General features: G+C 42.5%; 1 protein-coding gene across 4 annotated transcripts in view; it reads right to left on the reverse strand.

Moving 5' to 3' along the window:
• Positions 1 to 2,189: 2,189 nt before the first annotated feature.
• Positions 2,190 to 13,966, reverse strand: part of pcdh17 (protocadherin 17) — a 58,953-nt gene continuing 47,176 nt past the window's right edge. For all 4 annotated transcript variants that reach the window (XM_030414390.1, XM_030414387.1, XM_030414388.1 and 1 more), the window contains exon 5: positions 2,190 to 7,209. In XM_030414390.1, the coding sequence (XP_030270250.1) occupies positions 6,512 to 7,209 (698 nt within the window). In that variant the 3' untranslated portion in view covers positions 2,190 to 6,511. The remainder of the gene's footprint in view (positions 7,210 to 13,966) is intronic.

Raw genomic sequence — 13,966 nt, forward strand, 5'->3', positions numbered from 1 at the left:
CTTCTTCTGTTTGATGAAAAGTGATTCTCTTAAACACCCACTCAGGCGCTGTGACCATAGATACCTACTGTGTTTCTACTTCTTGTCAGCGACATCAAATCAAAGTCGACACGCATGACCGTTCATGTTCTAAGACATACATTTCCAACCTGGCCCGCACACACATACACACACATCCCTTTAAACATTCTTACACACACATTTTTCAAATTGCCTACCTCCGCACAACACAAAATACCTAAATGCCTTTCCTTCTTCATGTTGAAAAGATCTTTTCTTCTCTCCATGTGCCCTTTTAGCCTGTTCAATATAGAACAGTACTTGATTAAATCCCATTAGCATGGTTATCTGAATGAAGGACCTTCATTAAAATGCACAAATGTGATTTTCCTAGTGTTCCTCAGTGGTAATATCCTCCAAACTGTGTGATAATTTTCTTGCCCTGTGTTTTAAAATAGCATTTGATGTTGCCAAGATAATTATGACATTTATTTTCTATTTCATTGCAACTGTTGCAAACTTAATGTCATTTATTATCAAAGGTATAAAAAAGACAGGATTTTTCACATCATGAACCTGCTGCTGATCTTTACTCGTCACATGGTCTGCCATACCATTAATATTTCACACTTTGTCACAGTTCTCCTAACAAGCTGTGATCTACAAAGTTCTGAGAACTTAGATTTGAAGGTGATTGATATGTACCAGAGGACCAGCTGTTTTTTTTTTTTTAAAAAAGAAGGTATGTGATTGATTTACAGAAAACTTTTCCCACTGGGGCCAAATAAGGCAGCCTAGAAATGGTGTTTTTTTTTTTTTTAAGAAAGTGCCTCTGCTATCTTTTTAATTAACATCTGCCTTGAGGCAAATAGTTAGATACAAACAGAAAAAAGGCTTGGTGCATTCCAATGGTCTACAAATTCAGGAAGGGGGAGAAACATATTCCCTCTGTGGTCAAAATGAAAATTAATTCATTCGATCCAGCCTCATCAAATGATAAATAATTCCACGAATAATTTATCTTGATGTATTTGAGAGAGATATTTTTTGCACTGGATTGTTGCGCACATTAAGCACCACTGTTACTGCCCTGGTCAAATATAAAAATTCAAGTGTATTCATTTGGATCTGAGTTTATACTAGACTTTTTAAAAAAGCTTCATAATGTTTAATCTCTTGAACACCAGGAAAAACATCCACTGGCAGATTATGGGACATTTTTTTTCTGCAATTAGGATGTGATCGTCCCGAACGAGCATATAGAAAGGACTGCCCTCTTGGGAATGACTAACTTTAATTCTTAGACAGCAGTATGCCGATTGATGCGTTGAGTCACAACAGCATAGGACCATATGTAGTTCTGCAATTACACAGCGATGATGGAATAGTTTCCTGAGATAAATGTTATGGCGTATCATTAGCTTCCATGGTCTGTCATTTTGAATTGAGAAATGCTGAAAAAGAACATTAAAAACCCATTCCCGAGCACTAATACTTTAAGCACCAGTCAGCTCTAAAAAGTTTGTTTACTATTCTTCTTGGAGAGCTAAACACCAAGAGGGAGGGTCACATCTGCCACTGCTAATAGCCGGTACCTTACGAATCAAGCAAATCTGATTTGACTGAGCAAACGGGAGGCATACAGTATAAAACCACGGTCCAGTGTTGAAGAAACTGCAAATTGGCCACTGAATGTGAATCTAGCTGAAGGGTGGAGTGCAACATCTTATCTGCCGAGCATTAGTACACATAATTTCAAGCACCGATTTATTTGCCTCTGAGCAATTAGGCGATAAAAAAAAGAGAGAAAAAGAAGAAGAAAAAAAAAAGCGTGAGCAGTTATCTTTTGTGTGGCGAATATGTGAACCAATGTAATGAATAAAGAATCATTTGCCTGGAGCAAAATTTTAAATTGGTGCAAGTGTGTGCGCATAAGGTACATGCATATGTGCATTCTTTAAAACCAAAGACCGTTGTTGAAATAGCTAATTATTATCTCTTCCAAAGTAAGCTGGAACGGTGGATGCAAACAGAGCAATCCTATTCGAAAAGGCAAAAATTGGCCGCGCAGACGCTCGAAGGAACAAAAACACAGTGCTGAGCGAGGTTATCGTCCGGGAGGAGAGAAATTAAATCAAAGCCATGACTATCCATTCCTCAACCAACTCATACAAGGACAAGAGCAAACATTATTAGTAATTGCTTTTTTATTTGATCTTTTCATCTTTTTTTTTTTTTTTTTCAGATAGATCACAATGAACACAGCCTTTAGACAATAGCAGTTGAAATAATCCATACAAATGAATGTCTCTGGTCTTTTCACCAGTTGCCCATTGTAGCGTGGAGCCCTATGCTATCAGTGTGGACTTTGGGAGGGAGGGATGGGAGGGGGGGGGGAAGAGAGAGAGGAGGAGCGGGGTTGAGGGGAGGAGCGACACTGACAAACATCGGGTGCTTGTTTTAACTAACCAAAATGGCATGTTGTCTTTACGTGTGTGAAGCAGTGGCTGTCTGAGTCCGTGTGCACCTGCATCAGTGTGAGTCAGAGACCAGAGGCGGTTAAGCCACATTCATCAAGGCCCAGTCCTAATCACTTGGTAAAACCAACAGTCTGAAGTGGGCAAAAATTACCCACTCTGGAGCTGAGTAATGCACTGCCAACAGTGTATGATGCCAACGGTGTGTCATTAGACAATGAGAGGCCTTACGTTATGCTCAATCTCCAACTATGCGTTGACCTCAGAAGCAGCCTCTGCTCTATTAGACAGCAAATAGCCTGAGAGAGGGGGGGGAGGGGGCATGGCTTTAAAGAGTTCCTTCAATCCACCAGACCCAGCTCATTTCCTGCCCACGGTTTGTGAGTGTACAGACAGTGGCCGGGCCAATGGGGAACACCATTAGAGGGGACAGCACTTTAAAATGTGCTTGAACTGTGACAGTGACTCTTCGTGGCAGCCAAACTGAGTAAGTCCCGGGTTGACCTCTGCACTCGGTTTTAATTAATGCCCAAATTAAAGGGAGACCACGGCAATGGGTTTTAACGTGAGTTGGAAGTAAATCTATAGCACACAGGTAACATAAATTAAATGAGAAGGGAAGGAATTGTTTTGTCAAACAATGAGAGCATGAAAGCGAATCAAGCACACGCACACACACGCAGAGCAGAGAATGCTTGATCCGGCATGAAGACCGAGCAAAATGAGATAAAACAAAAAGAAAATAAACCATGAAGACAAGTGTGGAAGTGTCACATTTGTCTGGGTAGGGTTTTGCCCTCTCTTCCAGCCTTCGCTTTACCTTTAAGGGGCGATGCATTTAAATGAAAGGCAGTGTGTTGCTGAGGTGCCCGGGTGTTTGTGTGTCTGGGTGAGTGCAAAAACAGCATTTCTTTCTTTCTCTTTTTGTTTTTTGTCTTGTTTTTTTTTTTTTTTGTTTCGTGTTGCGAGGATCACAGTAGCAGAATGCACTATTGAACAGCACATTTTAACCGTTTGTGCCATCTGTATGATGCGAAATATCAGGCTCGCTTGATTTATCCAGATATTTGAGAGAGATAACAACAATCAAAAAAAAAAAAAAGAAAAGGAAAAAAAGACGTCATTTAAAAATATCCATAAATATTATTCCTCCTCTGTCAAATCTTCCAAGCCCTCTCTCTAAAAACAGCCGCTGCCATCTCCCAGGGAAAGGAGCAAGGGTAAACTGAAAACCAAACACTTTACAGACGAAAGAGAGGAGGAAAGCTAACAGTTGCTTTGCTCCTCAGAGGCGCGAAAGCAAACAGCTGAGGAAGAGGAAAGTAAGCAAAAGGAATAGTGGTATAAAAAAAGATGGAAAGCGGGCTAAAGATACAGCTGAATGGCAGAATGACAGGAGAATGTCCAAACACGTGCCTCGATTAAGAAAAAAGAAGGGAGAAACAGGAACACCGAAAAATACTCAGATGTGACATGTCTGAATGTGTTAAATCTGCTGTCAAGATTCCAACTCAGCTCAGCTTTCACTTCACATTGAACACACCGGGAGCCATTTCTACGAATATAAGTCACTGTTCCCTCTCATGGCTGCGTCTTACATAGATTTGGTGATTGTGGACACATTTCTCAGAACACATCTAGTCTAATAGCCTACTGTTCTGCTTTTACTGTCAGATAATATTAGAAAAAGCACCTCCCATTCTTATTTCAGAGAGTGGCCGAAATGTGCCAAAATTTTCAAAAATAAATGTCTGTATTATTATTATTCTTTTTTTTTTAAGAAAGCCTGAATGTGAAGACACTTGGTTGTATAAACCGTGTACTAAACAGCTAGAGACATCAAATCCAAAAGGAACTTCAGATATTATTTCAGATGTCAAGTTTCTCTGCAAAGTATGAGAATTTCTAACACGTATAGAGAAGGAGTACATACATAAACGACACAGACTGCTGAGAAAGAACCTCTTTTGGTCCTTTATAGAAAATGCACATTCTGGTGGACCAGGGCTTCATAAGCAGTCACAAGCTCCACAGATACAACAAGCTCTCCGCAGAGACAGTAAGGCAGTTTTATGATCACCAAGGAAACCACTCCACTTTCCATATGGCAGGTTTCTTTTTTGGAAAGAAAGTAAAAACATAATGAAACACAAGATACGCATACTAGTTATTGTTAAAGAAAATAGCTGCCCTGTAAAAATCTGCTCAGTAAAAATATTCAGACTGTTATCTTGTGGTTGTTGCTTTTTGTTGTTGGTTTGACTTGTTTTTTTTGTTTTTTTTTCTAGATCAGCTGGCTCATTAAGCTTTCAACAGTTATTGTATTTGATCCAGCTGGATCTCAGGGTAAAAAGAGGCGACATCTCAAAAGCACTGAAGCCAGCCTGCAAAGATGCAGAATAGAGAGGAAAAAAAACACCAACAAAAAAACCCGAACTAAAGCAAACTCACAGAGTTCGACAGCTACTAAGGCAACTTTTGCCAAATACAATATAAGCCCATGTATATTGCAACACAACTATATATTAATTTAATAAAATACACAATATAGCTTTTGTACACATAACAATTTGGCTCAAATGCACAGAAATTGCAGTGAAATCAATAAAAATATGTCAGTTTTTTGATGTAAACACATCTAAATTGGATACATTTACACATATAATGATATTATGTATAGTGATAATGTGAAGGGACATTTTCTTGTTTGTTTATATTTTCGGGTACTTGTCTTTCGAAACAATGGCAGTGTCCTTTGCAGTTCTTTGAGTTAACACCCCCGCCGCTCTGGACCTTAACTCGAGGACACTTTTTTGCTGAGATTCCTCATTTCTTTTTTCCTTAGAAAATGTATAAATATTGTGTTAATATTTGGACACTATACATGGAATTCATACATATAGTCATCTATATAATCATATAGATATCATCTTTTCACAGTTGAGGAAAAATGTCCCTTTTTATACAACTCGTGATTGCCATGGTAAGGCATAGTCACACACATGATAATTCACTGTACACAAGGGACTGAAAGCTGATGATGTTTCATGTATAAGACAATTACACAGATGGCCAGTTGTGTGAAAGCATCAGTGTGTATGTGTGTCAGTTTGTGTGTGTGTGTGTGTGTGTGTGTGTGTCAGTGCGTGTGTCAGCATGTGTATGCGCATAGTGTAGTGCACACGTGTAAAATTGGTGCGCGCGGCTACACCGGCCAGCAACATGAATGTTTAAATAGGAGGCGTGAGACAGACACAACTTACTATTTTGTGGCTACAAATGACAGGTGGAACATGGTTACACTGTTAATAATTCTCCTTCAGCGTAGCGTTTAAGCACCCCCCCCCCCACACACACCTAACTGCGATTCCTTAACCAACCCCTGCGAACACACCCCTGATTAACCAGTCTGTTCATGTTCAGTTACATGATCTATCACACAATAAACACATTTATTAAAGTCAGAAATGATAAGGTTGTTTTGTGTATTTCCATCTTTCACCGTCCCGGGTAGATTAGAATTTGTTTCTCTGCTTCCGCGTCGATTGTCGTGTCTGACCATGACTAGTCCTTTTTCATTCAGTTTCTATGGCCATCACACAAAACAGAAATCCACCTACACACACTTGGATATGTAGGATTTCATGAGAGACCATGAACAACACACTTATGAGCTGGTGGGCACTTAGATAATAGCTTGCGAGGTGCCAGAAGCATAAGCCTCTGCAATTTGTTTAAGAATCCAAAACAAAATGCGTTTATAAATTCAGCAGAATTCAGATGTTTGTTAGCCAGTTCTTTCATGTTGGTTGGGATCTTAGCCCCAAAACTGGTGCCAAGTAATAAGTGTTCCCATTGTCCATCCAGAGTTGGTACTTCAACAACAAATACAGTGAAAAGAGCTCCTATCATAAGAGCCATTTAACCTCTTTGATTTGTTTTGGTGACAGTGACAGTTTTGGCATGAGAGTTTTTGGAATAGCATCATATTCCTCTCTCTACCTCCCTACTTCTTTTTGTTACAGTCCTCTGTGTCACTTCCTGAGTGTGCCAGTGGCCTCACTTCCTCTGCAGTCTTGCAATAATTTGTCGATGTCTCTCACCACCTGGTCAGCGTCCATTCTGTCGCGGCTTCCGTCGGGCTCCACCTGCTCCAGGACACACTCCATTTCACCTGCTGCCTCTTGGCTGATCCTGGAGCGGGCCTCTGCGAGCACCTTGGCCACTGGGTCTGAGGGAGGCAAGGGTGGGTAGACCCCCTGGTCTCTGGTTTGTTTGGTCGGTGACAGGTACTGACCATCGGGAGGCCCGTAGTGGCCGGAGCAGGTAGCAGGAGGAGGTTTACCTTCAGCCCCGTCGGCTGGGCTTTTGACTGAGGAGCAGGGAGACATGGTGGAGCACCCTTTGGTAGGACTGCTAGAGGCTGAGGGTACCTCTTGGAGCAGTGGACTGAGGGCACGTTTCGCCTTCAAGTAGGGCTTGACATTGGCGACCAGGATGGTGTGGTCACGCCTCTCTTTTCCAAAAGTACAGAACGTCTTCTTCCCATTGGGGTTGACAGTCTCGTAGGTCTCTGCCTCGGGCACCGTCTCCATCCCCGCCGGCACAAACATATTGTTGCGGTAGTCGACACCCTCTGCCTGGTTTCCTCCAGCGGGAAACTGGGGCATCCAGCAGCGGTCAGAATGACCCAGTACTCGGCACTCCTCCGTACAATTCACGCAATCCTCATCTGCAGAGAGAAACAAAGGGAGGGGATGGAATGGGAAAAAAAAAGTCACATTCATGTCAGTAGTGGGCAGAGAGAGTGAAACCACACAAGGAGAGGGTAATAGAATCAGAGCACTAGTCTGAAACTGTACAAAGCGCCCAAAAGTTAAGGAAGTAGAGCCAAGCCTGATAAAATTATGAATAACAGGAAGAGGCAGCTAAACATGTCTCATTCCAAGAACTGTAAATGCACACACACACACGCACACACACACACACCTTTCCAAGGGACTGGGGGACACCTGCTAACATTTTCCAAAGCTCTGATGAAGGGGATGGCAGAGCATACAGAAGGGACGGGGAGGGAGCAAGAGAAAAACAACAACAGTTGAGGTTTGGCAAAGGCATAGTGGCGTTATCATAAATTCATGTCAGTGGGCTTTGAAGCCCTCCCTAGACAGAGACACTGTGCCAAATGGCTTGTGCTTCTTCCCCGTGTGTTTGCGCCTGTTTATTTGTGTGCTCCTTGTTGTTGTTGTTGTTGTTGTTGTGTGTGCACGCATGTGTGTACAACTGCAAATGTGTGTGTGTGTGTGTGTGTGTGTTTGTGTGTGTGTGTGTTCCCCTCTTTCATCTCTATTCAGAGGGATGCACACGCTGGCTGATTATCGGGGTGTTCATGCCTGTGTCAAACAGATCCAGAACTTGGTTAAAGAAATAAAAATATTATTAATAAAATAAAGAGAGGAGCACATTTTTTTTTCTTCTCCTGAGCGTGGAAGGGGAAAATAGAGAGGGTAAAAATGTTTTTTTAAAAAAGAGCATCTGTTGTCCCATAAATTGAATTTTTCCATTGGCCTGGTGGGATGGAAACAAGAGACACCACAGACAGGACTATACAAATGAAATTGGTACATGTAGTTCCTCGTTTCTCATCCACACATCTGACAGCGTAATATACAATAAGTCGGCACATTTTATTATGCTGCCTCGACAGGCCTCCATCAATCATTCCATTAGTTTAGGAGAGTGTAAACTTGACAAGCTACATGTTAGAAAAACCACAGAATGCAACAGCATTCGCTGTGCTCCAGTAAAGTGTAAAAGCTTACTTTTATTCACAGGCTTCCAAACGAATGCAGCTCAGGCCAATTAACATATTATGTTCAAGTTATGCAATGCATCTTAAACACAATATGTTTGTGGAGCCAAACAATGCAGAAAAACAACACACTCTTAATTTTCTTGCAACGCGTTTGTTTGCCAAAATACACTATTTTGAAAGAAACAAATTCGGCAGAAGTCAAGCAGCTCTCTTAGTTACCAGGAATTTGTTGGGTCCATCAATGGTGGCTTAATTTTGGCATTGTTGATGTTTGTATTGGCCAGTCAAAGTGGCAAAAGCCCAAGAGGCATAAAGCAAAGTTTGACCTTAAATTAGTCACAGACTGAAAAATTTAATTCTCATAAAACATGATACAGCTTCTTGACATTTTTTACCTCCCCTGCTGAATGGTAATGGTTTAAACCTTGATTCCTCATGATGAATCGCTGTCCTTGTATATCGAGAGTGATTTTTTCTTTTTGTGAAATGTATCTGCATTTAACAAGCCTTTTGTGGCTTGAAGTTTGAGACAAATTTCAGTAGGTGACCTTTAGAGGGATATGCTAATGCTGTGATTGAGAACTTTAAACATTAAAGGGGCACTATTTGAGAAAAAAATTCAAACTCAGAATTGTGATATTCACAATAATAATAAGGTAATTATTTCCATGACTGAATAAACAAGCTGCTCTCAGATGAAAATAAAGTCCTCAGAACACTGTTTGAAGCTAGGAAGGTGGCAGGGTCCGCCACGTATCAGTTTGTTTATTCAGACATAAACACAAAAGAGAGTTTATTTATTAATTTTTTTTAGGCATAAAAATCAGTCATGAAGATCTTTCTCTTCTGATTTCTTCTTCGCTTCTAAAATTTCTCCAAAACCTACATATTGCACCTTTAAAAGACTTAAAAGGCTCTACAGCTTTTCTGCTATTATTCTCAGCCAAATGTGAGAAGACAACATTACTGTTAGGAGCCGTAAAGCCGCCCCATCGATTCCATTACACCATGCGTGGACCTCTACGGCGTGGCGAGAGTGCTGCTGTAAAGACCACAAACTTGGGACTAACACAATCTTTTTCGTTGATGCAAATGAGCAGGCAGAGTGGACGCGCTTGAGTGCACTTGGCGAGGCCGTCTTCGCTGTGTTGCGGGTCAGCAGCCTTGATTCCTAAGAGACTGCCCTCCTAAGCTGTAGAGATGAGCTTAACACTTCACAAATGTTTGAATAAGCCAAACAGCGCTGGCAAGAGAGAGCCTGACATTTCCCATGTCGAGGCAGTCAGCTGAAGAGGAAATAAGGTGAGCTGGAAAAGCGAAGGCCGGACCAGTTTGAGATGGACTACATTTAAATGGTGCTGGGAGGGGGCGAGCGAATGCATTCGCACTCACCGAGAAGCATTCGCGCGTGTGTATGTGTGTTTGTGCAAGAGTGATTTGAGATTTGAGTAAGAAAATACAAACATGTCAAAGCGCAAAAGATCGATGACATGGTCGAAAGCTTGTACATACATAATACAAACCCGAATACGCTTTTCCGACCAGAACACCCTATTACTGCAATCCATCACCGGGCGGCGAAATACAGAACCGTACGTGTAACCGGGCTTAACAGCTGGACGACCACTGCCAGTCGCACACACACCGGGCTGTCATGCACTCCAGACACACACAATTAACTTAGCCCCTGCGATGTCTTCATGCTCTCAGAGGTGATTGTCCATTCACCGTGTGCATATTAAAGCATAAATAATCCATGCAGACATATTTCCCTCTATTTAGTTGGAGGAAAACCTCTGATAGATTATTCATGTCTCAGTCGCACGTTCAACCTTGAGGCGTTCTCCTCATATCTATGGCTAACAATATGACATATGAGAGCAAGGGTGACATTCATCTCCCTCCCTTCCTCCCTCCCCCTCTGTCTCACTCCCTCTCTCTCTCTCTCTCTCTCTCTCTCTCTCTCCCTCTCTCTCTGGGATGGGCAACAGAAGCCTCCACCAAGGACACATTTGCCTGCGATGATTTGGCTACCAGGTGCATGCTCGGTCGCCGCATCTCCAGTTTCTCTCTCCAAGATGAATTACACTGAGAGAGAGTCGTGCAATTACGTGTCACAATTTGATCCAGCTCTCGGTCGGTGATTTGATGGTGTGCGACGATGAAACAGAACAAATCAGCATACAGTAAACCATCGCGCAAAGAGTCCAATTGGCTTTACTGTTTCTCTACCACTTAAGTGCAAGATCACTGCTTGAAATTCCGAGTATTTGCTGCAAAATGGAAAACATCGCGATAGCTACAACCTCAAGATGCCAATCTATGTTTACAATAGGTAACGCTGTATTATTTATCTTTTGGTGTCCACTCTCTTATCACGTCTCCAATCTCAGACGCTGATATTGTATAGCCCAAGAAAAACGAGCCCTTAAATCTCATCTTACATAATGCCGCATCCTCGACCACGCTGGCCCTGAGCCAAATGGAAACAAGTGAAAAAGACGAGGGGACGCTGAGATGATATGTGGCATTTTAGATTATTCAGTATGAAGCGTAAGAGGGGGAAAAAAAAAAATAAACATCTTGGACATCAAGAAGACGATGACAAAATTGAGCTTAATTTACAAGTGAAGTGTCACCAAAACTCTGATGGAATTGTCAGGAGGCAGGCGCCGCTGATGTTTGCATCTTTGCAGCCCCTTTGTAGACACTTGACCTGAATCGCTGATTGAAATCAGATATTTATTACACCTCTGTTGCCGACAAAAAAAGTTTAATTAACTTCACACACTCTTTTGTACTTGTGGATGCTTTCTTAACAGCGAGCAGTCAGAGCTATCTTACTACCTCTGGCAGGGTTAATTGCCTTGCTTTAGGGCAGAATAGCCAGACTGGGTAACAAAGAGTTAGATAGGACAGCTATGTAGCTGCCGGTTATCTTTACTGCTAAGAGCACATGAAACAGATATAAAAAGAAGCAAAGGCTGCCCCAGGAAAGTCTCTTGAGAGGTAACAAAACAAGGACACAGTGTCACGGAAACTGTTCACAATTCAGAAAAAAAACCTCAAATAAGCAACATAATTTTTTTGTTTTAAATGACGCAAATGATCCTGGTTCACTGCTTTATTTGTCAACATCAGATATCGCAGTGCCTCGTTACAGCAGCCGGGGCGAGATAGGCCGGTGGAAGTGCAGGAGAGATGAATGAAGGATTTGTTAATTACTTTCCGAACCGGGGAGGTGCCTTATCTAAAATGTAAAAATCAGTGGCTACATGTATCTCTTTAAAGTGACTGGAACATTTTTAGAGGCCGATTCTCGCTGAATAAATTATGAATAATTTGAATGAATAATCTCAATAATGAATTCCATTAAAAAAAAACAAAAAAAAAAAACAGGGAAGAGCGGTTAAAACAGCGCGCAATGACCGCATGAGCTATTCAGAAGGAGGGGGGGGGGTGAACCAAAGTGGACTATATGTATTGTGCATTAGATTAAATCCCTGTGACTTAAAGGTGCACTGTAGATCTGAAGAGAAGGCCTTTTGAGCTTCTGGATATTTCATGCCTGAAAAAACTGAATAAACAAATTCTTTTTTTCATGACAAACAACTGAAGACGATTTTCATACTTGATTTACTTGCTATTTATATTTGGTGGACCCCGCCACCTTTCTAGCTTCAAACAATGTTTCTTGGGAGGTATGAGATTTGTTAAATATTCTCCAAATCTACATTTACCAGATGCTTTTGTCCAAAGCGGTTGCAGTAATTTGTGCAAACATTCATACACTGATGGCAGTGGCTGCAAACCAGAACATCAGGATTCAGGACTTGCCCAGGGACACTTTAACATGCAGACCAGGGGAATCAAACCAGCGACCTTCTGAATAGAAGACGCTGACTCTACCCTTGAGTCACAGCCACTCTACATAGTGCCCCTTTAATGTTTCCAACCAAAACACAGAGACCAAACGAGAAAAGGCTTGCAATTCATGTGCAAAAATAAGACATTTTTTTTAATGTCTGTAGTATGCACTGATTTTTTCAAGAGCACCGAGCATTCGCTGTGCGGTTACTACAGATTCACAAGAACAGGGAGCTATTATTGGTGTCTCATTTTTCAACCTTGCATTTCTCTAATACTTCTTGAGCACCATGCTGAAGCAAATGCAACGGGAAAAACACACAACAAAGAATCAAGGTTGGCGGGGCAAGCCCATATAGACACACACGCCCACCTATACACACACACTATCACAACTCCACTCGAGATGATTCACAACACAGTGTTCGCTGTAAAATGTCAAGAAGGAACGAGGTCGATATTAAAAAACTTCAATAACCCAAAGGGGTCAGAAATAGAAGCTGGAGGAGAAAAAAAAAAGGAATCCTTAATATAGTGCTACACCCCGCGGACTACTAAATTGTTGTGTTCTGCTGTCATTTAGGTTGTAATCATATACAAACAGCCGCATTTTATCACCGTCTCATATCATAAGAGTTATCAGTATCATGAAAACCTCACGCAGCCGTTTCAGCATCGCAGCAACGGTGAGGGTGCTTCTTCCACTGAGCCGTAAAACACCTTGCATCCCTTTCCAAATGATAAAAAAGAACTCCCCTCTGTTTTACTTCCAGAAAAAGTCCTTTACTAAATTAACACTTAATTAATGAGGACAAGGGGCCACTTAAAGTCACACACAGGTGGGCCTAAACGCGCGGGGGGGGGGGGGGGGGGGGGGGGGGGGGGGGGGGGGGTGTTACACACTGTAACAGAAAGGAACTGGGCTTCCAACCCCACAGTGCTTTGTTTTTTTTCTCGACCCTCCTCTCCTGGATTTGATTTTTCAAACTTTTGGGTTGGAAGCTTCCCCGTATGGCGCGTGAAGAATGTGCACCTAAACCTGTGAGTATAAAAGTGTGGCTTGTTTATCAGTGTGTGTCATAAAGCATGGTGTGATTTCCCTAAACACCCCCTTTCTCCCTCCAGACGCCTGCCCCCCTGGCCCTACATGCCCATCCCTCCTCGCTTTATTACCCAGCCCTGTGATTAATGTCCCTCTGTCACAGTCTGTGGTTCCTGGGGAGGGAGGGAGGGAGGGAGCAGAGCCAAGAGAGAGAGAGCTGTACATGCAGGCCACTGCTTGCGAAGCAGGCTGAATACAGGACAAACCCGTAGCGCGACCGAGTGTTCCCGAAGTCAAAAAAAACTAAGGTGCGGGAAAGTAAAGAAGCTACACACACACACACACACACACACACACACACACACAGCAATTTAGCATCCGTCGTGGCGGCGGTGAATCATCTTCCGGTTATACACACCTGGGCAGTCATTAAGACAGCTTTACGAGCTCCGATTGAGCCTCTGAGGTTGGAGAATGATCCAAGATAATGTGTCTAGGTGTGTGTTTGTGAGTCGAGGTTGTGTCGTCGCGAACATCCCCCCCCACAACCCACCCGAGGTGGACAGGAGGAATGGCAGCTGACAAATTGCGCAGAGCATCTGTGACAGACCATGACTGCACCTGTTCACCTGAGGGAGCTCGCAGTGTGTGTTTATGAAGCGCATGTGTGTGTGTGCTATTGTGTTTTTTGATCTACTCGCCTACTGCTATCTGGCCCAGCTGACCCCCCCCCCCTGCGCGCGCGCTCCCCTCCCCTCCGCACAC

Source organism: Sparus aurata, chromosome 4, assembly GCF_900880675.1.
Source record: "Sparus aurata chromosome 4, fSpaAur1.1, whole genome shotgun sequence".
Lineage (NCBI taxonomy): Eukaryota > Metazoa > Chordata > Actinopteri > Spariformes > Sparidae > Sparus > Sparus aurata.